Source organism: Montipora foliosa, chromosome 2, assembly GCF_036669935.1.
Source record: "Montipora foliosa isolate CH-2021 chromosome 2, ASM3666993v2, whole genome shotgun sequence".
NCBI lineage: Eukaryota > Metazoa > Cnidaria > Anthozoa > Scleractinia > Acroporidae > Montipora > Montipora foliosa.
This window is the reverse complement of record NC_090870.1, coordinates 62,163,569-62,190,430: the sequence shown is the minus strand read 5'-3', so window position 1 is coordinate 62,190,430 and position 26,862 is coordinate 62,163,569. Positions and strand designations below refer to the sequence as shown.

General features: G+C 38.8%; 2 protein-coding genes and 1 long non-coding RNA gene across 6 annotated transcripts in view; 2 read left to right on the top strand and 1 right to left on the bottom strand.

Annotated features, from left to right (window-relative positions):
• Positions 1–2,057, top strand: part of LOC137984800 (geranylgeranyl transferase type-2 subunit beta-like) — a 14,816-nt gene extending 12,759 nt beyond the window's left edge. Inside the window, exons 9-10 of the mRNA XM_068832089.1 lie at positions 1–9; positions 1,099–2,057. The exon at positions 1–9 is cut by the window's left edge and continues 66 nt beyond it. Of these exons, the coding sequence (XP_068688190.1) occupies positions 1–9; positions 1,099–1,239 (150 nt within the window). The 3' untranslated portion in view covers positions 1,240–2,057. The remainder of the gene's footprint in view (positions 10–1,098) is intronic.
• Positions 2,058–9,279: 7,222 nt separating this feature from the next.
• LOC137984776 (pappalysin-1-like) overlaps positions 9,280–26,862 on the top strand; it is a 38,004-nt gene continuing 20,421 nt past the window's right edge. Inside the window, exon 1 of one of the 3 annotated variants that reach the window (XM_068832051.1) lies at positions 9,280–9,494. The gene's annotated coding sequence lies outside the window, so the exon portion shown is untranslated. Of the gene's footprint in view, positions 9,495–13,864; positions 14,219–22,279; positions 22,543–26,862 lie in introns of those variants that run through there. The other 2 variants (XM_068832066.1, XM_068832057.1) reach the window with 2 other exon arrangements.
• LOC137984791 (uncharacterized) lies at positions 11,132–19,200 on the bottom strand. 2 transcript variants are annotated; one of them, XR_011119180.1, is made up of 4 exons: positions 18,934–19,200; positions 17,742–17,907; positions 16,056–16,216; positions 11,132–11,934 (listed from the first exon to the last, which is right to left on the bottom strand). It is a non-coding gene; the product is annotated as an uncharacterized lncRNA (long non-coding RNA). The 2 variants fall into 2 exon arrangements; XR_011119179.1 differs by lacking the exon at positions 11,132–11,934 and having other exon boundaries at positions 14,246–16,216.

Genomic DNA, 26,862 nt, shown 5'->3' with positions numbered 1-26,862 from the left:
GGTGATATGGTAAAGTAGTTCACAGTCTTCAACTTTTCCGTACAAAGAGATAAGTAGTCGTTTAAAGAGGTTTGTTGTTTCCTTTCTGGATTTGAAACTCTCTCTTTAAATCTGACGTTTACTGCTTCCGAGAGGCGTTTATAGCAATGATGATTTCCAGGCCCTTCTTGTTGCGCATTTCACCGCTTGTTATACATTTAACTCACTATCTTGCAACTGATAGGCTAGCAAAACACATTTATTTTTGTAAATCATACAACTTGCATATACATAATTCTCAACAGTTAGGCTCCAGTTGTTCAAACACCGGATAACTCTATCCTGTGGATAAGAGATTCTCTCCAAGGTATAAAATATACTGCATGTTAGTCATTCGTCAAGGGTTTTGTTAACATCTTTACTTAGTTGTGCTAAGAGAGTGCATATTCCGACATGGTTATGCCAGTGAGCAACTGTTGAAATATTTGCACAGATTGAAACTATCGAATCTGACTTGTCCACTGGATAAAGTTAGTTAAATCCTTTGAAGAACTGAGCCTGTATGTTAAGCGTGCTTTGAATTATTGGCCAAGAGCACCAAAAATAATTTTCAGCCGAGCCAGCTCTTAAAGTGCTTGCACAATGGAACAATTATTGAATTCGGTTCTTGTAGTATCCGAAAAGTCATCGTATCAAAAATTGAAGTCCACTTTCCTTGATCTTGGATATCAGATGAATCTCATCGAGTAATTGTTTATTATTGTCTCATAAAAGTGCATATGTAGAGCAAGTTTCAATTGAGTGTCGTAAACCAAAACCAAAGTAATTACTTTGGCCAATCAAAAAGGACAGAGACAATCCAGTAAACCAATCAAAACTCGAAATAATTACACGTAGCCGACGCAAAGCGCGGGAAAATGTGCACTCGTGAGCCACGATTGGTTTTGGTTTCACTTCTGATTGGTTGAAAAAGTGGCGCGAGAACTTTGAACCAATCACTGCGTGAAGAAACCATAAACCAAAGCAATTCGCTAATTACATGTACTTTCGACACTTAATTGAAAATTCCTCTATAAAAGTGCATATATATTCGTCTACGTATGGTATTGTCTTTCGTAGGTGGATCCATTTCACACGCTCTTTGGCTTGGCTGGCTTATCTCTCCTTGGATCATCCGAAGTAAAACCAGTGAATCCGGTATATTGCTTGCCTGAAGAGACAATAGACGGCTTACGAATTCGACCAGAACTTCTTGGATGAGTCGATATTGTGGACGTGACGAGGATATCGTTAAGTTACTTATTCAAGTGCCCTAGAACTCAATGCATTTGTTGATGAATTGACACGTCACTTCAAGAAGCCCATCATAGTGGCATGCGCGAAAAGTCTTTTTCATCCTCACGAGTTGTGTCATATCTTACTCTCGCCTATCTTCCTTTTTCGGTGCCGGGATGTTTTCGTTAATGACGGTGGCTGGAGGTTCTCTTATTGTTTTTCCCACATGGTTGCTCTAAGGGACAAAAACATGTCATCTAATTCTGGAAAAACCATAGTTGGAGAAATCTGTAGTCATCCAACGAAGTGTTGTAGGATTATTGGCTCGTGTTAATGACAATTAGCCTATTGTCTTAAAAAGAGAAACTGAATATTAAATGCATTGTGGAGTGATTAATGAACTAAGTACAGAATCCCATTTCACTCGAAAATAGAAAGAAGGCAAGAGCAAAGAGGAAACTCTACATCTTATTGAAGAAGCTCACCTCTAGAAATTTATGGAGGTGAAGTGATTGCCTGAAACCAATGTCTTGGTCAGACTTCGTTTAAATAACATTCTGTTAGAATCTCGTTTTTTCCTGTTTGCAACAGCGTATTCTGATTTGGCTTCAAACTTCAGTATAACGTCAGTTTTTGCACGATTTCCCCTGGTTTTAATTTTCATTTTAGCGCATTATTTTAGCATTGTTCGGAATTACTGTATTTCTTTACAAATTTTGAGAAAAGAAGATCGAAAAATTAGTTCCTGTATAGGAAGTATCCTCAATAAAAGTATTTATGAAATCAGTCCATGGTAAACCCGATATTTAGGCTTTTATCTTTTTTGTCAGTCCGAGCAAAAAGTTGGAAATTAGTTTGTTGCCAGCTGCTGAGAGTTACCCAACGAGATTTTAATACCGATGTTGAAACGGTCCCCTCCCCCCTCCTACCCTTTGACCGTTCTTAAAGATGTTGAATCGAAGTTGAGTCGATGTTGAATGAGTTTAAAAGCTTTAACGACCATTCAACATTTTTATCATCGTCAATGGACGAATACGAGTACGAATTTTCCGTTCTAAGCATCCGCACTTCGAAAAATGTCGGCCTCCAAAACTTATGCGCGTGCTCTGTACGGAAAAAGCGTACTCCAATCTCAACCCTAGAACTCTTCTCTTTTGCGCACAAGAGCTCTGGAGAATCCTGATACAAAGTTTCTTCTCATTGGTTTTCGTGAAGAACAGTGAAAAGCGTCTCTGATTTGGTGCATTGATGTTAGCACGAGGAGTGAGCAGGCGCCGTAAGGTTCAAATAGCCAATTTTTGGCTATAAAAACCCTACGGCGCATGTTCTCCTACATAGGGTTGTTCAAGGCCTAGGGTCATGCGCAGGCATAAGATCCGAGGCTCTGGTGACGAGAATGTTTCGTACTCGTAGTCGTCCTCGACCTCCGATCTAAAGGTCCCTATTATTTGGTATGCGCGTGCGCACTAATCGGTCTCTCAGTGACGTTCAATGTCCGTATCCATAGTAACAACCACGGCTGCAGTCTGGGACTAAATACCAAGTCTCTCGTGGAGCTTTGTTGAATCAAATGTTGATGATGTGTTAAAAACCGTTTGCCCACCCCAGCAGTCAACATCGTTCAACAAAATCGAATGGAGGTTGAAGCCCTTTGCCCAGGCAATTACACGAGGCTGTTAGAAACAGTTGATGGGTACCTACATGAGTGGAACTCTGGCCCTGGTCCATACAGGAGTGAATAATTGGTGTGTGTTGACTGACGAAAAATTTTTTACTACCATATACGACCTAATAAATTTAAAAGTTGAGGTCATTTATTCTTACAATAACTTAACCTGGATTGAGCCTGTGATCCAATCAAAACCTGGCCAGCGATCGACTAAAAAAACAGCTGACCTCGATGAGCTCTAAACTTGAGTCCACGATATGGTCAAGTGAAACTGGTCAGCGGGTACCTTGTTTTGACAGGTGTCAATTGACCACAACATGGATATCTAATATCAAGGATGTACGCAGGCTAGCTGGATTATGGCCGCCTCGATGAGCTCTAAACTTGAGCCCGCGATATGGTCTCGTGATACTGATCATATTGGCATACATGGAAGAGTGGACGGGCGTACATAAACAAATTTTGTCGCACAGATGGTTACCGTATTTTCTTACCCATGGTCGCGCGCCGCTCCGCTATTAACCCTGATTTCCCTCTGCTAGCGAGTACGGGCAAAGGGACCTCTGCCATGGGTCGAAACTCACTTTGATCCATCCGCCGTCCTCAACCTTGCAAGGCAATCTTCAAACCGCATGCACCATGATATATTTGCTGTCTGACTTGAAGCCGCTATGTCCCGCGCATTCCTTTACGGTAATTCCGCTGTTGTAAAGTTGACCCACACAACATGAAGTATAACGTGAGAATTCGGTTTAAGAATTCGGTTGAGTAACCGCCACGCATGCTCAACACAGTAAGTTTCGACCCATAGCAGAGGTCTCTTTTCCCGTACTCGTCATCCCAGCGAACGCAAAAGAAAAGGAACCTCTGCTAGCAAGAAAAAACACTGACAAAGAAAACTATTCAATGCCAGGTGTGCAGCACAGTATATAATTTAGCACGGTATTCTGGACTCTCTCTCTCTCTGCTTGAGGACTGAGAATAAACCGATTTTATGTATGTAATTATTCTGAATAGTACTCAAGAATGAGATAAAAATTGCTTAAAAAATTTATTGCTTTGTCTAGTTCGCAGGTAATCCACTTGTGTAATCTAAACGTTATAATTAAAATGGAACATAACATGGTTTAAAACCCCATCTAGCGGGTGGAAACAGTTGGCTATATACAAAGCCTTGTAATCGTATAAATTTCAGTCAATTTTCCTCAACAACATCAATTGACATTAAAACGCGATTTAGGTCATTCTCTACTTCCATATTAATTGAGTGTTAATATTAAATCCTTTTAATTTCTTATCAAAATCCAATTAATTGTTCATTGGACATGTAGAGATCTGACAAACGAAGCTTGTAAGTATTACCTCCTGCAGAATGTGCTAGATTTGGTTCAATAAGAACTCTCTTATTCAGAGCACGCGCAGTTAGAAATTCGTTAATGCGCGTGCTCAGTATGCAATTCTTGTGCGTGCAATCGGACTTGCACTCCAATCGTGAGTTTCCCATCTTGGTCCCATTGTTTTGAAAAATCGTTTGCAAGTCATCACTAAGCGAAGAATTGAAGCTCCAGCACGGCACAGCTGTTGAAGACCCACTCATAACATCTTGTAGAGTGATTCAAATAAACTGAGGAGTCCATGACGAGCGAAGGCGTTCGTTTCACATGAAAATTTGGTTTAAGACGAGCTCCTTTTCAAACCCGGCAAACATACTTCACGTGCAGGCTTGGTTCCATATGAGGCTATATGGTATTTTTCAACATGTTAAACGCTTTTAAAGTTCCTGAAAATGATATGGCTTCGATGGCGCGATGATTTTTTTAAATATGGCCTGTGCATTCCGGCACTTGGGGGGAAACTGCAAAAATTTTACATCGTTATATCATTTCAAATACGATAGGGCTATAATTAAAAACAAGTTTGTCCGCATTTCACGCATGAACTTGTGTTGGTATGCAGCTGTAAGTCCACGAACAAGATCAGTCCACATCGTCTGAAAGAGAGACATTTCTTCATTCATAAATTAATCAAAAAATGGGCTTTTTTCCTGTGTCCCGAAACAGATGACCAGTGAATGTTAAAACTGGCATTCTTCTTTAACCCGTCTAAGAGGTCATGAAGAGCCGTGAACCCATGAGATGAAGACAAGGCACAATATCGACTTAGCTACTAGTATACTTGATAACAAGTTTTCAATTCCAATGAAGTTGTGCACTGAACTCAACTGGCACCTCTACTTGGCTAAATCGGGCCAGATGCCAGCTTTTTGACGAGAGGGCACCAACAAGTTATTATTAAGTGTCTCAAACATGCGGAGTAGATTTGGTGAAAACTCGTTCTTATAAGTTGTCCCTTGTTCTTCTAAGTCTGAAGGAGTCGGCGTCACTAAATGTCTGGTTCCTGGCTTCCTAGAGAGGTCGCACTTTTTGTCCCACGCACTTAAATGCGTTAATTAGTAAATCGGCTTATGGGCGACTGGACAGGTTTACTGCGATAACGTGCCAAATATGGATAAATCTTCAACAAAAGTCTAATTAGACAGCTCAGTGTAATTCGCTCTAGTGAATTTATTTGGCTTAGTAGAAACAGTCTGCTAGCACTTGAGACTATAAAAAGGTTTTTGTGTTGTCTAGACGAGACTGCATTAAGCAATCATGATTAACTGCTGTTTAATTCAACAAAACTGAGATAAATGTTTCCTTATCCCTATTGGCTACACAAAAGATAGGAAGTGGTCATCCCATTTCGTGTGCACAGCGAACAAAGGAGTCTTTTCGTCTGTGACGAGCTGCATCATCCAAACTGGCGAAATGCTCAATGACTAATTTATTCTATCCTGACCAAAATTTATTCTTAGGCCAATGAACGATCGTCTTTCTTACCAACATAAATTTCACCTTCTAATGCAGCGAGTGTCTCCGAATTTTGCAGAAGGCGGACTGGGGCTCGATCTTCAAAGAAAGCAGTTAATCTCGTCATAGATAGACTTATCTTATCATATCTGAATTGTTTTAAGTAGAAAGCTTCTTTTTTTTTAATTAAAAAAGAAATTCAGTTCTTAAAGTATTAAGCGATAAGCTTTTCCCGAGACAATGGCAAATGTGTCCCAAATGTCGGATTTCAGTCCACTGAGTAAGTGATGGCCGTTTTTTTTTTAATTATTTGAGGCAACACTGTTCATGACCTTGTCAGTTTGGAAATCATTAAGCAAACCACCCCACCAGATAGCAGTTGACCTGAATTTCTTTAAAGTCATCAGTTTGCCAGATGGACCTTCGACCTACAAGGCAAAAGCTAAGCCAACAGCAGAAGAAGACCGAGACAAGATATTACTTGTGAACCTTGTGGAGGCCGAATACTATCGGATAATAACAAAAGATAGCAAAAACATTTTAATCAAAGAAAGGACTTTAATTAAAATCGTTTAAACTGTCAAAATTGCTTATGATGCGACACTGAGAGGCTAAGAACAATTACAGCAGAAATTGGCAGCCAATACAGGACAAGATATTGGAAGCGTTGAAATCAAGTTTCGTAAGTTCACAGCGTTTGCACGTCCTATGCGGTTTTGTTTTAGTTTTCTAATTTTTTTCAGGACCTTTCGATAGCCTTTAAGAAAAATTTCGTTCAGGGTTAGGGCAGTTATGGACAAATGCTTTTTCTGAAAAAAAGTAGAAAAATTCATTTGACTGAACACAGATGGTTCCGAGCAAATACCAACATGAGAGTCGACTTCCAGTTTTCTTCAGTTCCTGTACTAATTACTTGCTCATCTTCTTCAGTTATTTTTGGCAGATTTTTAAGTAGTTAAAGTGACTGAACGATTTTGGGGGTTTGGTATCTGAGATTTGTAATTTGTTATGTGTGGGGATAAATTACAATCTCTCACGTCTCACAACTTAGACCATCTTACATCGGATATGGACTTGTGGCCTGTGCTAATGCGGTCAATTTATTATGAAATTAATCTTATGCAAACAGAGTTAAAACGTGTCTTTGCCTCCCACGTTTACGCATCCATTGTATTGGATCACTGACGTATTCTTTTATCGCCATCATTCATGTGCTGAAGGACTTGTGTTTGTGGTAGGTGCGTACAAGGGCAAGCATGTTTTCGAAACCTACTTCCTGTTCTAATTTGTTGCCTCAAAAAAAAAAAAAAACCTTTTCACACTCAGCGAACTGTCGTAGAACACCAAAAACAGCACTTGCAAAAGAGCCCCGAGACATCTGTCCGAAACACGATGGTTTCGGAACAATGCTGAGGTTCAGAACCTAAATCAAAGGCACCGAGTTTTTATTTCCGTGGTAATGTTTCATGTTGTCACACCATACTTTACAATGTTACCCGTTGACATTCCTGAAAAGAGTTGGCGGTGCTGACTGAGGCAAGAATTGCTGTGGCGCAAATTTCGAGGTAAGGAATTTCCTTTTTGCCTTTAGCAGTTGGCATTTTGTCATACAGTGGGAAGAGACATCCAAGTCTCTGGTGCCTTCTTGTAGGAACCAAGTAACGTAGGATTAACATATTACCTTGGTATTTCTCAGTTAAAAGAATGTAACTTTCCTATTGTAACGGAACAATTGTTTTGCTATGTATGTGGATACCGAAGGCCAAATGGGATTAATACGAAGAGTTAAAAGTCAAGTTGTATTTGTCAGCATTTCAAACTGGGTCGCATCATATGATGTATTCGTTTCGGAAATTTGGTCAAAATACCCTTGACTCTATGAATTTAGTTTTTAGTTGGTCAGCATCTGACCTTGTGATTGAATGACGAACACCAAAGTTCATCTATTGTTTTTGCAACGTAATAATACGTTTTCTTAGCGAAAGATAAAACGACATAAAATTTTTTGCACCAAGTCATCTTGGAACGTGCTCTTTTGCCCACCTCGGCTACTTAGATCACGAGGTTTCAAACAATTAATTTGGTTAGAAAGATGGCAAAATATTCCAACCACTCATTTCTGTTTAAAATGGCGTTACCACAGAAAGTGACCTCGCACTTTTCTGAAATTTGTCCTTTGCAGTAAAAAGATAATGGCTTGCGTTACTACTATTTTGGTCCGCTCCTAATTGGCCATTAAGTACCATTGCCTCCGTGATTAGAGCTGGGCTCAATCGAGAGTTTTAGCCTCAGTCGATGACGGAAACACAAAACAACTGTCTTGCAGCTCTTTTTCCATGCATTGATGTTCATTACTTTGGTGTTCTCGTTCAAGGTAATGCAAATGCTTGAAACGTTACACAGTTGTGAAAAGATAAAATAATCAAAAATCAATTCGATAAATCAAATTTTTTATTTCAAAGTGGCGTTTTCGTTGCCTTTTGCTTTCGGCGTTGCATAGATTCCTTCAGTTAATCGTTCGAGAACACCAAGTATCAACACCGTAAAGCCGGAGATTGCCTTTGTTGTCTTTATCATTAATTGGAAGAAACCTTGAAAAAAAAAAAAAGAGAAAATAACGTCTTCGCGATAGATTAGTTACACCTAGAGGATGTTATTATCCCCCAAAAGCCGGAAATCAAAGGTGGGTGGAATTATATGAGTTTACTCTCCCATTTTTACCAGACATAATCTCTTTGAATAACATTGCATTAATTGTCTGGAACGATTGATTTATTTGTAGTAGTGTGCGTACATTCTCTGTCTTGGAGAGTTGGAAAGTGATCAAAGTTGGGCATTCTTGAATGAAGTGACCAAATGATGCACTAAATGTTAGATATTCGAGATAGTAATAATAAAAATAATAATAATAATAATAATAATAATAATAATAATAATAATAATAATAATAATAGTAACAATAATAATACTGAATAATAATAGTAAACGAGTCGGTGGCCCCGGCTCATCTTAAATCTGAGGCAAATTTAGGATCTTATATGAATGGTAGTTGTACGAAACGACTTGTAAGGGCGGAAATACATATCCCGGGGGGTGATCCCCCGCGAGATATCAAAATAATGTTATCATCTGCATTTTTTATCAATAAATATAAGTCTAGAGAGATAAAAGTAGATCATTGAGCGAAAGAATTTAAGAGAAAGAGCATTTGCATTTGCATTTGTTGTTTTGGCCTCTTTGGTTTGTATATCCTGTTAGCTGCCTCTAGGGTGTCTTTGACACGGGCATTAAGGCGATTTTCTCGAAGCGTAGTTCTCAATCGATTCAGGGAGGTCGACAGAAACTGCTCCAGAGTCCTTCTAGATCTGGTTCCATTCAATTTGTTTCGTTAAAAAAAAAGTTTGTTCTGGGTCCAGAGTTCAGCTATGCCTGGCATGTTTTTTTTATTATGATCCTCTTCATGGGCTACAAATCGTGTCATGTTATGCAAGGGTGTTCAACTACTCTTTCAGAGGCGTGGCTATGCAAGGAAGACCATAGTTTAATTCGTCTAATACACGGAAATTTGGGTATTTTCAAGCCTTCTGAGTTTTAGGATTCCCTTTAGGGTGTCCTGGATTAAGTTTGGTGTGGTCCTGAAAAGAATGTCTCTCATGTTTTACTCTTTGTAGATAATTGTTTTTCAAAATCACTTGTTCGCCGTGCGTCACTCATCAGAGGAGGTAAGAACGAGGCTGTATAACTATAGCATTTTGTTGTCTTAGCCACAGCGGTGACTGTTTTCACAATGTAAGAAATACAAACCTTCACGCATTCTTAATATGCAATTGCAGCAATTGTTTATTTGCGGACGTTTTTCCGGCTTGCCCAAATGACTAAGAAGTTTGAGCGACTCACTGCGGTTCGCCATGTTGCCTACATCTGTTTTTTCGTTGGTTCTGAAATCCTCATAAACCATGGTCCGTTTTAACGAAAATAGATATAGATCCGTTTTTATTTACTAGCACGCATTTTCTCTTAGTGGTGACGCTATTTTTGCAAAAGGCCACGCTTTTACCGAGCGGTGAGGACCGAAGCGCTGGACTTGCAATTTGAATTTGTAATGCCGGTAAACTAATTAGAAATGTGCCTTGCACGTCAAATATTCGTCATAAACGTTTCATAAGAGTAAGTGATTGATACTTGGTTCCCACAAAGTAGAGAGATAGATCATTTTCTCGTAACACTTGAAAATGCATCATTGAGAAAACGCTCCGACAAATCGCTATCCTATTTATCCAATTTGGTGGCATTGTGTCCTCAAGATAAATATACTAGCTTCATCTACTCCTACGCACCCTCCACCATTAATTGAATCATTTGTAATCAAAGCTAGGAGGGCTTTACCAGGTAGTACATATCAACGATATTATAGCTTCTATGGTCGCTTATATGACTTGGTGAACTAAACGTATCATTACACAATTGGTCAAACGTTGTTAAACAAACTAATGTGGTATCTCACTCGAGATGAAGTCAGTGGCCTCTAAACGGAGCTACAATTGAATATATTGTTGACTGAGTAACATTGTGTTGGAAGGTAAAGATTATTTTGGATATCCCACTCGTGGGCTGCTCTCTGTAAAAGGATGACCATGTCTTCTTCATGATTTCTGCATGTACCAGTTCATACCTCACCTGGTGAACTCCTTTCGAAAATCGATTTGCGATGCTTGCTTCACATATCAATGTATATGGCACAATTGATTTCCCGTTTCCTTGAATGATACGTTCTGATTCTGAGATGTTTAAAGGTAGTTATTTTTCTGGAATAAATGATTGAATTTGAGAGAAATCATCTGAGATGATCAATAAACAGAGTCGATCATTCAGTGTTCTGTTATAGTTGCACCGATTTCCACTGGGGTGAACACATACACATCATATTTCTGTATTGGCTATCGTTACTTAGAGAAGACATAGAAAACTATCACTTTACTTTGATTTCAATTATGACAATTGTATTTTTGATCTCCTCGAGGTCTTTCAGATTCCGGAAGTTTGAGAAGAGAGCATCTTTTTGTTTTAGGTGCGTGTTAAAAACATCCTCTTCTCCATATTATATACCGACAAAAGGCAAAATAATACGAGTAATTGAATTATACCACAACAAAGTATCTTTTACTATCGAAATCTTGGCAATAATGACTCGATGGCGAAGAAGCTTGACCTCTTTGTGTGTACATGAAGATTGAGGTGAGTCTTGTATTTAAATAGCTCTATCTCGTCGCCTCCGTGCCTGGATCATTTCAGCTATAGTCTGACTCCAATGGAGTGGGATGAGGTTGACGAAGTAGTGACAGCAATGGCCTCTGGAAAATAATTAACATCGGTAATGACCACCTTAGCGCCCATTTTTTCACTAAACCACTGGCTAATCCTTTTTGAATTTGTTGCTTTTCGACGCCTCCCCAGGCAACTTGTTGGGTCTTCCTGTAGGTACCCGGAAAGCGTTGTGTTTTTGGTCTCGTGAGATTAGTCTTTATTTAGAGTTTAGATTTTACATGATTTGTGCTGCGGTACTTGCAGAAGCTGCCAACTTGTTCGAGTTATTTGTTCTAGTATATTCGAGTATTCAATCTATTTGAGTTAGCTTATAGAATGACTCTTCGATACGACCCATGGTCATCATAGAGCTAGCTTGTATTTGCACATCTTCAAGGCTAACTCTTATAATTTCAGTTCATTTCGATTCTTTATATATTTCTGCTATCAGTTTAGCAACACTTTTCACGCGAAGATCATATTGTAAAGGAAAAGAAATGAATGGTTAAAAAAATTATTCATTCAACTTCATTAGCTAGTGCTTAAAATTAAGGCATAACAGCCAGCTCTGGCAGAGATTTGTTTTCTCTTTATCACGTGTCAAGCATGGTGAGCCTTTGTGATCCAAGTACAAATGCTCCCGGTTCGAATCGCGTTCTCACCATTGGCTGGAATTAAAGAGAGTTCACAACACTTTTGCAAAAGGCCAACTTGCCAATATTTCATTTGCTGCACTTATCCGGGTTGCAAATGATAGAAATGATTCATGCGCATTAATTATAGAACTTGTGCGCTCGCGTTCGTCCGTGCACATCACTCCAGCTAATTGTATTTTCCACCAATCCCAAAGTCGCGTGCCTGCCAAGTACAAAATACAATGAATGAGTTGCCAGTAATCGGATCCCTGTTTATACGCAAAGGGCTCTGGGATCACCAGGGGGCAAACATTGCAAGTCGCTGTAAGAAAGATTTTGGAGAGATATCAACGCTTTTTTCGACACAGTTTTATAAGAAATCGATTTGGGCAATGCTGATACGTGGCAAGTGTAAGTTTTTTTTGAATAACCGTAAAATATGCTTAGACTTAGACTGCAGTTGTCATACCCCTCCTGAAATGCTAACCGGTTTAAATAAGTGCGTAAACTTAACTGAGAGCTTAACCCTAAATACTAAAATGCAGGGAGTGTCCCTTGTCTTACATGAAAACTAACCATTCAAAATAAGTGCCTAACCCTCATCACTAAGCTGAGCATTTAACCCCAAACACTAAAAATGATTGTTCACACCCAATAAACAATTATTATTGTCTTTGATAGCATCAGAGACAACAATCCATCATAATAATCTTAAAATTATTTCTTTAGTTTATTTTATACATACTCACATAAAAGTAATTACAGAAAGTTATCCAAATATGTTAAAATGGGTAGTGTTCTAAAAACATTTAAGGACGGTGCCTAGTAATTCAAAGGTATTTTTGACCCGATTTATGATTTATGCAGGAAAGGTAGATCTTAACAAGCGTTATTGAAATCCAAAAAGAAAATTGGGGGTAACCACGCATTTTTCAAAGTTAATTCATGAACGATATTTGTTAAAAGCTCCAAAATACAAAGGAATGTATGGCGTTCTTTCTCAAATTGAAGATTAATTATCTCTAAATAATGGAATGGATTTTTTTCAAGTTATCTTTTTTGAAAATGTTATGGGCATTTCAGTATCGTTAAAACCATGCTTGGCTGGATGCAAAACCGAATACAAATTATCAAACCACTGATTAAATACCCAAATTGGGTAGCACATAGACAAATTTAGAGTTTCCTTTTATTGGTCACGTGACCATAGGCGCGGCATGATGACGTCATATTTAGGGTCGTTGGTTTAAAAAAGTTGGAAACTGACAAAAATAATGCCAAATTCTCTTAAATTTCTTAACCATTACATCCTTAGCAACGCACCCCAAAACAAGCGTCAGTAGGCCCTTAATCGCACTCTATAGAACTAAGCTAATAGCCAGAATAGTGAATTGAAATAAATCAAAAGTGGTCCTGGCTTTGGTTTACCTTTGCTGTAACTCAACCCTACATGTCATAGCGTTTTCTATAAATATGGCCAATTTCTTCTATTTATAGATTAGGTGTATTTAATTTCAAGGCTTGAAAATTAGGCCGGTTTAAGTCTAATACCCCATTCACAAGAACACGATATGTTTAATTAAACTGGGTTTAACAAAATGAAAATCATTCACAGAAAAATGTAGGAATTGAGTTTCAATACATGCTCAGTTGATCTGTGCTAAATTTGTAGTCGGCAAAAATCAGTATACGCGCAAGTTTGAAACCGTGTTTAAAACATAGTTAAAGTTTGGTGTGAACGGGATGGAAGTCTGACTTGATTTTATCAAACGAGTTAATGACGTAAATTACCTACTAACCACCACGAGAAAGATTTGCGAGTTGACGTTTCAAGCGTGAGCCCTTCGTTAGAGCGAATCGAGGAATCGTGAGACTGGTTAGTGGTTTGTATAGGTCGTACAGGAGATGGGTGAGCCTTACCATTGTTGGGATTATGGTGACATGAAATGACACGAATAAATAATTGAATAAATGAAGAGCGTTCCTTGATTCCATAGGGAATGAGAGCTCCTTCTTGAAAAACAAACTTAAAAGGGCGTTTTCAGCGACAATCGTTTTATCTCTTAATTTTTCCAGGATTGAGGTCCTTCAAATAGCTAAATACTTTTCTCCTTTTCTTTTGTATTTTCGCCGCTGTTTATGAACAGCTTTCAACTCTGTGCAAATAACTGACTGAACGTTTTACTATCCCTCGGTTAACGATTTCCTTTAGTTGCATCAGCCCTTGTTTTGTCAACTCGTGACCTCCATCGCTCGTGCCCCTGTTTGCGCGTATTTATAAGCACTAAGTGTTCTCCTCTTCCAATCACATTTGTTTCTCACTTTGGTGTAAGCAGGGATCAATGAGAATGAGATAATATACTCTTACAAAATATTTCTAAGGGATTTGGTTTCAGAAATTCCATCTAGAGGGCATAATTGGTGGTATAGGTCGTCTTAGCTGTGGTCGATTTCAATTCTCCCAGAAAGCGCACCAGCCAGGACAACGAGTGAGGAAGACATTGAAGGTAAGCCACTCTTAGTAAATCATTGGTCTTTCCTTATTGTCGAGGAAGGTTTAAACTTTGTCGCTGGAACCTCAATTTAGCGAAGTACAGAGGTACTGGGAAATTATAGGTTCGTTGCTTCGGGGTTTCATTGTATCGAGGATTTTTTTAAGATAAACCGCCAGATTTTCGATTCTCTGCAAAAAGAAACATAACATTGGAAACTGTAAATGGTAAATGTTGCGAAGTAAGAGTTATCTTCAGCGTCAATTGTAATCAGTTCGGTTCTCCATCTGATTTAGTCCAAACTGATGACACATTGAAAGGGCTAAATCAGTTCCAACAAGTCAGGAAGTTCAAAATCAAAGCAAATATCTCGAAACGTCTTCGCGTTTAGAAGTTAAGGATTTACTCCAGAAAAAGGTAGAGACCGCGATTTTTCCGTCGAATGTGACTATCCTCCACAACATATCTTCTGAATAGCGGTAAGCATATAAACTTACATATATCACAGGCAGTTCAAGAAAAATCCGTAGAAGAGGAAATGATTTAATCTTGCATCGAAAGTCACTTCTCGATTCTTTAGTTAAAAAAACGAGGGGCAGAAAAAGTCACTATATAATTAAATGAGGATAGATCTGCCCAGCTCGATTTTAGGTATGAGGACTATTCAACAACATTTTTCATCACAATATCTTTGTCAGTCCTTTTAGGAAGGATGCAGCACTTACACGTTTTTAATTAATGACACCGAAAAATCAAATACGAGTTTAATTAACACCTTTAAAACCAATACCCCCAACTGCTTTGAAAGCTCGGGATTCGAGCTTTAGATAAAATGCTGACACGTTATGTAATAAATGCTTGTGAAAAAGCATTTTATTATATAATGAGATCCGACTCTATAGTTTCACGAATTTGAAAATGACTTTCTTGAGTAAGTCCAGTCGAGACGTCATTCTAACCTACTGTCCCTGATTTTTATTCTTAATTGTCTATCTAAAAAAAAAACCTTCGTTATTAGAATTTTCTAAACAAATCCAAAGGTTTTGAACTTAAGTATAAAATGCTATAGTTCTGGAAAGTCGAGGAAATTAACTTACATCAGTGCTAATCTTAATGTCAACTACAGAGAGCTAGGGTTTTTCCAGTGTGATGAAGTTAAATCTTGCATACACCCGACATCTAGTGCACGATGTACCACTACACTAGAACCATTGAAAACTGAAGAGACTGAACTTTCTGGTGTTCCCGTTTGTTGGTTGCAGTTTTCAAAAAGAAGACTTTGGAATGTTTTAACTGATAACCTATTTATCTGCTTTTTCTAAGAGAAACAAGATTATCGGTTTTGCTAATTGGATAGTGCAATATCTCGTTTGGCTTGAAGAGACAAGTTTAGAGCAGGTATCAGTGTCGAGGGGAATTGCAGTTGATCAGTTCGCTATGAACACATTCTGGGCTGTTGTAGGTTGTTCTATCCGATAACGTGGGTAAGAGCTGGCATGGAAATTTCGTCCACAAAAGTCCTGGTTCTCAGTTTTGTACATCAGGGATTCTCTTATTTGTTATTTGTTTAAATGTCATTCAAAATTATCTCCCTTCCTTTTTGTTATTTCCCTCACTGAACATGGCAGCCGCTTAGTGTATCCTGTAGACTCCAGAGATACTGTTGACGCGAAGATTGTGTTTGCAGCCCAGTTTTCTTTTGGATGAATTTGGTAGAGGTCATCAAACATTCACGGCTAGTTTTAATTCAATCCATCGCATTTCACAGTCTTGTATGAAGATACCAAGCTCGATGGAATTTAAACAAACTGACGTATACGCCTTAATTGCATGTGATAAAGATGTTAATTACCTAGTTCCGCTTTCAACTGTTTTTGTTTCACTTGTTTTGGGTAAACACCCAGTGTAACTCGTGATACGGTGGATTAAATCAAGTTATCTGTTCAATGGTGGCAACAAACTCGATGAACCCCAAGAAACACATCCATAGCTTTTTTCAAATGAAGCTTCAAGCTAACATAAAAAAAGAACATGAAAGTGAAAGAAAGTTCTTTACATAAAAAAACTGAAGGGGATTGGAATTGTACCGCCCTTTCAAAAGCTGGTTTTCGAGAAGGATTTGGATGCATTCATAAAAGATTACCGCGTTGAGATTCCAAGATGGCTTAGCTCATCGAATATGTGGTGAATGCGGGCTCAGTGACGATGCTTTATAATCAGGTATTTAAAAACAGAAGTTACTACTTTTCTAGAGTTGACGTGCTGTTTTCTTATACCTGCTGTTTGAAGAAAGTTTAGAGGACACCATGTAGAGCTGCATTATTGGTATACGCGAAGGAAAGTGATATTTCTTTGAGCATTTTGGTCCCTTTCTCGTAAGTTTCGAAAACATTTCCGTTTTTATACAACTATCCGCTTATTTTGAAGAGTTGTGGTCTTTAAATATCTCTGCGCGAGAAGAAAAAAAACGTAAAATAATTTAATCTCGTTTTCATTTTGAACATAAGCAAGAGAAACTCTTATTCTTCGGCCATTTCAACTTGAGTAAAAATAACAAACAAACTGCTGTTATAAACATAACGAGACAACGCATGTTGTAAAACTTTTTATGAACTTGACGTTTCGTATGCTCCAACATACATCTTCAGAAGTAACGGTTACCTAAAGTACAATTGAATTTAAACACGAAGGCTAATACCAAATAAGGAAAGTAATGGCAATGAAAAAATAAATGAAAATAAACAGACACACGACAAGTCATGTGACTGAATAAGAGAACTGTGAAAAAGGGAATTCTAGATTAATTCCCGAGATTTGGGCCAAAGTTTATTTCCTGCCTCTGATATGATCAATTTAACAAATAGATTCCATGTTACCGTGCGTCTGTTCAGTAACAGATCACAGATGACGTCAAAATGTGGTAAGAACAAAAAAGTGGCACACGAGGCGATAGACTGATGTACTTACCACATTTTGACGTCTTCTGTGATCTATTACTGAACAAACGCACGACGACGTGGAATCTATTTGTTTTAGATAATAAAGAATTAATTTTTATTCGCATAAAAGCTGATGGTGACGTCAATCGTGCGTCTGTCCTCTAATAGACCGTTGGCAAGAACCAATCAAAATGCAAGAATAACTTGGGTTATTATATAAAAATAAATAGACTGTGAATTCGTCACAGTATTAAAAATTAGTCCTTTTTAATCACAGAAGTTGTGATGCTTGTTTTGTTTTCGAGTTTTCCCCATTTCGATAATAATACAAAGGGATGTTACAGTTTGTAGAGTATGCGATATCCTGGGTGTGTAATATTTCTGAGTTATTTCCAAACCACTTTAAATTTTTGGCCGTTACAATATGCTTTCGATCTCAGCATCTTGAGATGGGAATAAGTGTTCATTTTGGAAACGAAAATTTATCAAGCTATCATAATCTCATGATTAATTGAGAAAAATCGCTAGCGTAGTTGTCATTTTAAGCGGACAAGCACTTCCTCTTCTTATTCATGATGCACTGAAATAAGAAGAATTACCGTATCAGCGTTAAGAAGGTGCTCCCAGACAGAGTCCTTCACTCAGTTGAGCATTGTGAAAATCTCCTGACAACAAGTTAAGTTGGCTCTAATTGTAGCTAGCGCTTTGCGTTCAGCTGTTTCTGGGATGATCTTGTAGTCTCTATTCTGTCGGGTAGTAAGACGCCTGTGAAACAGGATTAAACAAACTAAAGCACAGACAGACTGCACACAATCACTTGTTTTCCGATTCGAGCGGTGCAAAGCCTGGCGAAACGGCTCACCAGCATGGGTAAGGGAGGCGCCAAACTCTTATTGCGTCTATCTTTGTCATTGAGGTAAGTTAAATCCATGAAAGACAGGCATCTTCTACCTTCCCTCTTTCCGATATGGGTGACATCCGGTAATTTTATAATGAAATCAGAAGTGGATGTGAAATAGAATGAATTATGAAGCGACTTTTAATTTTGCTTCCTGTTCTTAAATATCACATTTTCGCCAGCAAAGCAGAGGAAAGATTTCGATAATCCCACATTCTCAAGTCATCCTCGTTTGCACGGGCACTGAATTACGTCATAAACCGTTTTCTAGATCGTTTTTGCTTGCAACGACTTTTCCAAGGTAAGTGAACTAATTGTTTCTAGCTTACGTAAAACGCATCTCCTTCAAAAGTAAGCCGCTACGATGAGGTTCTATCATTTGTCTCGTTTCTTATGGTGACTTCGAAGAGTTGTGCTAATTGAGCCCTTTCCTTCAAACTCCATCTCAGATAATCCTCCTACGAGTGAACTGTGTGTCTCATCAAGATAAAGCGAAAGTCTTCTGTGTATGGAGTTTAATTTTGAAATTTGAGGTGTTCTGCTTCTCATTTCGCTTTATAATTAGAGATTTGCCTATCTCTCATTTGGCCTCGGCCATCAGTTTACAATGTTATCTGAATTTAGACTACAGGTCCTCGGTCAACCCTCGAGATTGTTCTGCAACCACTGAAGAAGCCGCGCGCGGGATTGCTCGTATTGAACGCAAAATCGTGGCTGGGGCACCGGGCGCAATTCAATTCTACCACAGATTACTGTGTTTTTCCGCAAAAAACCTAGCAGTAGCTATTTTAAAAATAGATTGTGATTGCATGGTAAACTGATGGGTTGGATTATTTCATCACATATCAGTCACGACTTCTGGGTTCTGAATTCTGTCTGTTTTCCTCCCTTACCTTACCCTTCTTCACTGGCTCGATGATGTAAACACAGCTCCATTGCGTTGAGGGTAGAGTTCATGGCTTCCGTTCTCTATATGTATTTGTGTCCACTAATTGCTTCGTTAACCAAGCCCGAACTGAAGTCAGTTAATAGCTGCTTCCTAAATTTGCTTTTTCTCATCAGGTTTCTCTACGGTGTCTATTTTTTTTCTTAGTTCGTTGCGCAGGAATGATAAGTTAAAAGAGGAATAAGCACTACGTCGCCGTCTCAGTAAACCCGGAATTCCGCTTTGCGATATTTTGATTCTTGTCACTCAGACTCTGTAATCAATCAGACTTTAAAAGGAATAAATTCTTACCGGCGCCACTTAAGCCGAACTTCTCAAGCGGAGTTTTATATTTCTTCACGACTTTATTCGCAGTATTATTGGCCGCGGAGCAAAGCCCTGCAAATTAAGACGTTTACTGCAATGACGAAATCGAGTCTCTTTGGGCGTTTTCCATTTACAAAAAATTTCCGGAAATTTCGGTGGAAATTTCCATCGGGTAAAAAACGTGTTCCATTTAACTCAGGTCCATTCGCCGCCAAGTGATAGCGATTTTACGCACCAAAATTTAAAAATGTGGCCGTGAATAGCCTGGAAGTGGTGAGACCTTTCAAAAGTTGTAAATAGAACACACATTTCCATCTGAAAGTTTCCAACGGGAAAACAGGACTACCTTTTCAGAAGTTCTGTTTATTCCGGAAATTTTCCAGTGGAACGAACCAAAAACGTGTGTTCCATTTACATCCCAACCGGAATTTCCGGAATTTCTTGGTAAATGGAAAACGCCTTTTGGCGAAAAAACCGCGCATGCTCAGTTTTAACCAGTCTGTTTTTGTGACTTGGGGTTGCAAAGTGCACAGTATGTAAAATATCACGAGTAACGACATTTTCTCGCGCTATTTTTTTTATTTTCAGTAAACTAACCTCCGAACACATTGATCGACAAAAGAGTTTGTTTTGTGTGGTCAAATATTAATATTTCTAGCACCGTGGCCTACAGTTAGTCGAATCACCGTACAGTCTGTTATTAATTATATCCGAATGTTTACTTATTTCTTTATTTATTTATTATCCATATTACAATGAAACGGATCAAGATATGCAATTAAGGCAAGGAAGAAGCCATGGGAGCTTTGAGCAAAGTTTAACAAAAAACGAGAAAAAGGGAAAACGGGAAACAAAGAAAATATAAAACGATGGTTTAAAAAAAAACACTGAGTGAGCAATCTTATGAAACTTACAGGATGTACATAAAGTGTTGATCATATTTCACATATTCAATGCCACGAGGGCTTGATCCAGCCCAGGAATGGTTGCGTTTTCATACTGGGCAGGCCTCTCATGTACTCCATATTTATTAGTTATTTTGTGAAAGATTAAGGTAAGCTTTAAGTGAGCGTTTGAAAGTTCTTAAATTATTAGATTGAGTTACCGAATACAGTAAGGAGCTGCACCGTGAATTTTGTACCGCAACTGTGAGAATGTTATGACTCAGCATTTCTGGTGAAGTAATTATGAAATTGGCTTCCAATTTGAATTAAGTTTTTAAAAGAGCAAGGTAGCATTCCATGGTGGTACTTGCACATAAACTATCTAACATTAAACATTAAATGAAGGTAAACTATAAACATTCAGAATACCGAGTTTTTGAAAAAGAGGTTTGCTAGGAGCCCTATACATGTAATCTGTAGCTAATATTGCTTATTTATCAAGCGCCAACGTTTTATCGTGTTTACTTTATTTGCAGACAAGTTCTTAAATTTTATCCTTTAAAACTAACCTGAAGCCAAAACAAGCGAGTTAATGCAATACACCTAATCCTCATTGAATTCAGTTAATCGGCATGTGTCTGCAGTCAAATGGCCCAAAAGTTTTAAAGTTTGCTTAAATACCCGATTTCTTGTGAACAGTTTTTCCTTAGTTGTCCCTTGCAAAACGTACAGATTTGTGAAAGAGGAACTAAATTTATAGCAAGATTTCAGGAAATGGGATTGAATAAACCTCAGAGGCTCAAGCCTTAGGCTTCTCTCGAGGTCAGATTTTTATCCGAAAGCTTATGGATAGCAAAATAATTTCACGATTTGAGTATGTAGACAAAACAGAATGTTGTTGTTTAAAATAACTTCAACTGCCTGCTTTGCGTCACGTTCTACAATGCCTTTTAAGAAATACGTGTGCGTTCGCAGGCTACAGTCCATCTTGATTTCCGCAAAATCTCGAATGTAACTAAAATTCGCGTCCCTAGCATGTAAAATTGGTTTTGACCACTTTAACACTCTTGAGGCTAAATTCTGAATGGTGACAGCCATGCGGCTTGACTCAGTTACCACTGAACTGTAGAAACACACAGGCATAATATTGACTGACTGTACGCGTTACCTGTCTCTTTCTATATTACGTGTAGTTAAAGACTCAGGATGGGGCGTGTAATAAAGCGGTCATCAGTGTCAATTGTTTTCCTAGGACTTCCCTATCTATCTATCATCGTTATCAAGAGCCCACATAACATTTTTTTTTTCAAATCTTAACGTTTTACATACGAACTTCGTGTAATGAAGAAGTTCATCTCATTTTTAACAGATCCAGCGTATGCCGTCATTTGGCACAGGTGCATTGCTATGACTAGGCGATGACAAACAGGATTACTTCTCGAAAAGTCTGAAACTTCCGTGCGTATTTCGGGACCGTCATAAATCTTGAAACCGAGGCATTCCGACGTACGAAACTTTGCAATTGTGTCGTTTTTACTGAAGTCTTGGTTACTGTAGAAAGGCTAACTTTCTAAAATCGGCGAACCCTTAGGTAGTCATAGTTGGCTTAAGGGCCAAGGTTACTGGGACGTTCGAGAAACAATCCTCTTCTTTCATGCATTCAGTACAAGATTGAGTCGAGTTGCCATCTCAAGGAGTATATAGCCTATCCCTGGCGGAGTTCCAAACCTGGAAGAATAAAAGATGCGTCACTGTGACACCCAGCTAATAAAAGCGGCAACGAATAGGTTTAAATCGTTGTATAAATACCGGCCAGCAAAACGTATTTCATAGAAAATCTGACAAACGTAATATTTTTTTCCCTGCCGAGGAACTCATCAGAGACTTTATGGCTTTGCCAAGACGTCAAACATCTTCTTTGAAGTACAGCCAATATACGATGGTAGCAATCTGGCCTCAAATCTTCTAAAGGACTGATCTCTCTTCAGAGGGAGATTTGACTGCCTTTGATGAGCTTCTTCGACAGAGCTTATTGAAGGCTTAGCCTTAAAGGTGCTTCTATCAACTGGACCCGGTCCTTTGCTTTGCCGCCGGTCGCTTTGCACTTTACTTCAAAAAATCCCCCACGTATTGGGCGGCTTTCTTTGACGTTTATGAGGTATCACCTTTTATGAATGAAAATTTTTGCAGTCTGTGCGACTTCCTTGAAACAGTGGTCATCTGAGAAGACTGAAACAATATCATCAGGTTTCTTGGTGATGAAAACATGCGCGCAAACAAGAGTGAGGAGTATATGAACATTGCACGCCGAGACGCGACCAGCGCTCTTTAATTTTGCTTGCTCACACTGAAAAAACAAGAATCAGGTAAGCTGTGAAACTTAGAGATGCTGTCTCTCTTGTACTCTATGTTGCATTTTGATTACTTTCCACACTAAAACCAGCCAGCTGCAGGCTTCAACGTCAGTCCTTGCGCGCCCATTTGTTGTTCGACTTTTTGACAAGCAAGGCTGTGTTGAGCAAGGACTGGTTAGGCAGCGTCAGACGCCTTTTTGTATATCAGTAATTGTGATAGGTATATTAGTATATACCAGTCGCCAATTTGACGTGCAATGGCAAAGGTTTTGAAGGTCAGTGAATGTGAAATGTTGACTAGAATCAAATGTCCAAAAGATAGCGTCCAAAACTGACCCATCTGCACTGAACTACAATCAACATCGTTTTTACCATGTTACGGGCATAGTTTTCACTGACCAAAATTCCGTCAGATAGGCCGGGATCTGAATCGCAGCAAATAGCAATTCTCCACTGAGTCTTTCAGGTGAAGCTTGCATCATGACGCCCTTACGCCCTTTACATGGCGGCGCTCCAAATATTGAAAATCGGTCATTTTTTTTCCTGGCCGGCAATTGATAAATGGTTTCTCTTGGGGATGGGATGGTTGTAAACTAAACTGCAAAAAAGTGTAACAATGAAACTGTTACAGTCCCAGAAAGTGAAGTTTTTAAAACTAATACGGATGTCGTGATCGTTCATATACAAAATCTGATTTTAAAGTTCCATGTTAATCGCATCTTTTCCAAACGAATAATTTTTATAAATACTAAACAAGGTAAACAACAGGATAATGACGTCTTTGGCTAAGTACTCGGCTATGTCGCGTGGATGAGCATTTAATGGAATATTAAGAGATTTACAAGCAATGGTATGATCATGTTTTGACGGGTTTCTGAAACTCACTGGAAAGATCGTGGCGTAGTGGGTAATCATGATATCGCAAACTGATCAAGTGAACGGTTTTCTTCTCGTACACTGTATGTTCAGTGGACGGGAAGGCACAGACACCATTTCATCATCATATCATATCATATATATCTTTATTTACCCTCGGATTTTTAGAGTAGCTTGGTGTAGCTAATATCTCCGAGCATTTACCCTCCCAACCATGATACATCACAGAAGACAGATCACAACACCGGGAACTACATGCCCTTGAAATAAATGAGGGTGCAAAAAGGTTCTCCAGTTGTTCAGATGAAATGATAGTTATAATCAACTTATATGTTTCTAGCAAAACTAGCAGAATCACGGTTGAAAAGAACAGCGACGACATAATGATGTCGGAGCCGTAAAGGTCTCAGATAAGTAGCGGCAATTCCTAAGTTTCTTATCTCCTTTCTCCTTTTGGGGAAAAGACAGGAATCAAAACTCTCCACTGAACCTGTTCTCTTTTACCTGCACTTCACCGCGACAACACGAGAACAAATTACGACCTTTCGGCGATTTTAAAGGGAAATCATGCTGGGCACCTTAGATTTTTCATAAACTTTGCATTGCCATTATAATATAAGCTAAGACCTCGACATCCCGACACACTCATTCGTTCTCGCCTGCTTCGAAAGAAAACTCTTCATATTTTGCCTAGCAGGTTTTTTTTTTTGCATGCGCTACTTTGTTCCATTTTGCAGTGCCACTTCGACGCCATCTTGAATTGTTCATTTGCACAACTTTTTGACAGATCTTCTTAAACCACTATCTCGTCATTATACGTCATAAGAGATCCCTCTAACAGCAAAATAGACCAAATACTTATATCGAGCCCCTCTACCACGCGACCCAATATAACTAGTAATAGTTGACACTACAGCTGCCCCGGTTGTTAAGTATAGTTGTACGCAGAATTTGACGTGTCCAGGGCCCAGGTAAACTGAGGAAGGGCCGTCTAGAAACGGAGCAGGTTTAGAATAAGGTAATTGATGTTGAAGCAAGAAGAGACCAAATCAGTACTGAATATGAAAACCTTGGGCGTTGCATAGTTTGGTGTCCTTGAAAATGTAATGAGTAGTTTAAACTCCTAAAGGCGCTGTTACACTGTGAAATGTTTCGTGCAACTTGTTTCGCAATGTTTTGGCGACACTGTGGCGGGACAAGTTGCACGAAACATTTTACAGTGTAAATTAACAGCGCCTTTGATCGTGGCGGAATAATTGATCTCAGTGGCCTCACTGTTTTCATTTCAATTTCCCTCGGTAGGGAAATCATAGACGTCATAGACGTTTACACGATCATTTACAGATATCATAGACATTTACGTTTATCATAGACGTTTAAACGATCAGACAAACACATGAAACTCAAAAACTTTGCTTTGGTTTATCAAACGAGTCAAATCAAAGAAAATAAAAATGACCAACGCAAGCAAGACTCGCAAGCGTTAGCCCTTCATCATAGCGAATGTAAATACAGCGATTGGGGTAGTAATGCGCCGGGCCCCCTAAGAAAGATGAAAAGCTAGTTGCCTGGCAACGTCCGTCTGAAAGGATAATTCCCAAAAGAAGATCCTTGGTTATCAAAGGCCTTCCGAACAGATAATTAAACGAAAGGTTCAGCTGGGTGCCCCTTGGGTACGCGAAGTGTCCCAATGGTTTGATGACTCGATAAGTCATGCAACATCAGTCATCATGCACCTCAAATGCGTCCATGCAACTATTGATGGCGGGAATAGTTAGGTAGTTTAACTGGGAGAGTTTTATCTTCAAACTTTCAAGAGATAAAGATTAGAACCAAATTGCCATTCAAGTTCTATGTTTTTGGGGTGTTTTCGATGTGGACCGATGCGCAAAGATTGTCTTCAAATTATCTTATAAAACCTTTCACTCTATCAGGTCTCTTGTCACTTTTAATATCTTGAGGTCTTCTGAGACAATTTAAAAGCTGAAAAAGGGTTTAAGTTTCAACTATTAGAACCAAATGGGACATACGCATAAGTATTCAGATATTTAAACCAGCCATTCTGGAACGGTATGATAGATGTAACCGCCATATCCTTTATATCTGTCACGGTATTAATTTGTTGCTTCAATTCCTTTTCGCACCCTAGAAATTCCAATTCCACGTGAAAGTCAGGTCAGCACTCGGGCTTCAAAAATTGAAAGTTTCGGATCCGGAAATATTTACAGAAAAGGGATTTATTTTGATTATCATTGGTATGTTTCCAGCTCTTGGGCCATTTGTAATTGGAACCATAAAAGTTGTACGCCTGAACGATACTCTACCGCTTGAAGTCTTGAAGTCATTCCGATCTTAATCTAAACAAGTGATAATTTTCCGACCAGAAAACCAGAGATAACCTCGAAGTTATTTATCTCAGAGCAACAGCAAAAAGAACTATGGTCAAACACCGATGGATTCTCTAAACCCTGAGGCCCTGTCCATACGTATTCCGATACTTCGAAAACGGAGATGTTTTCCCCGTATATGAAAAAATCTGCCACTCAACGCAAATATAGTTCAAAACCACTTAAACATAGCATTGTTAAACGTATTTTAGTATTTAAACGGTAGATATAGGCATAATTTTATCCCCTAGAAATTTTTCATCTGTTCGGATTTCCTAGCTGAACGTGTAGTGATCCGAAAACTATAGGGATCAAAACTTACCTTTTCGAAAATTTTAGCCAGAAAAAAGGCTCCCGAAAATTCTAGGTGACCTTTTTAGGGTAAAAATCCGTTTAAAATGGGCATTTATACCATTTGTTAGATGTTCGAAAGTCCTAGGACAGGCAGGCAAGCAAGAAATTTTACAACAAATGTTCCGAAAATTCTAGATCTCCGAACAGATATTTTCCGAAAATTGACGTTGGGTGCCCCTGACGTAACGTTTGCGAATAGTATTTTCCCGTTCGCACCAATCGAAAACGCTAACCTCCACCTATCGCTATCACGAGCCTCTGCCGCCATCGTTTTCGAAAATCTACGTTTTCACCTGCCCGCACGAATACAATAAACCTCCGTTTTCAAAAATCATAGTATACTCTACACTCTTTATTTTAGAGGGCCACAAGTTTATTCAGGCTCCGGCTATTAAATGCTCACCCTCATGAAATAAATACTTTACTTTACTTTACTTTACTTACTCTGGAGACCGTTTACAAAATCCTTCATTTTCGGTGACCGAAATCGCCGAATTCGGGTGGACGGAAGGAGAAAACGAAGAGGAAAAAATCTCCGTTTTTTTAAATATCCGGAGGTGTGTGGACGGGCACTGTGCTGAAGTGGTTCCTGTTTGGATCTGCCGAATTAACATTTTTTCCTGCTGCACAAAATTTTAGACTAGCCTTATAAGGAAGATGTTAACCCAAACACTTATTTTTTTCTCTGAGAATACAGATTACAGGCGATTTCCTT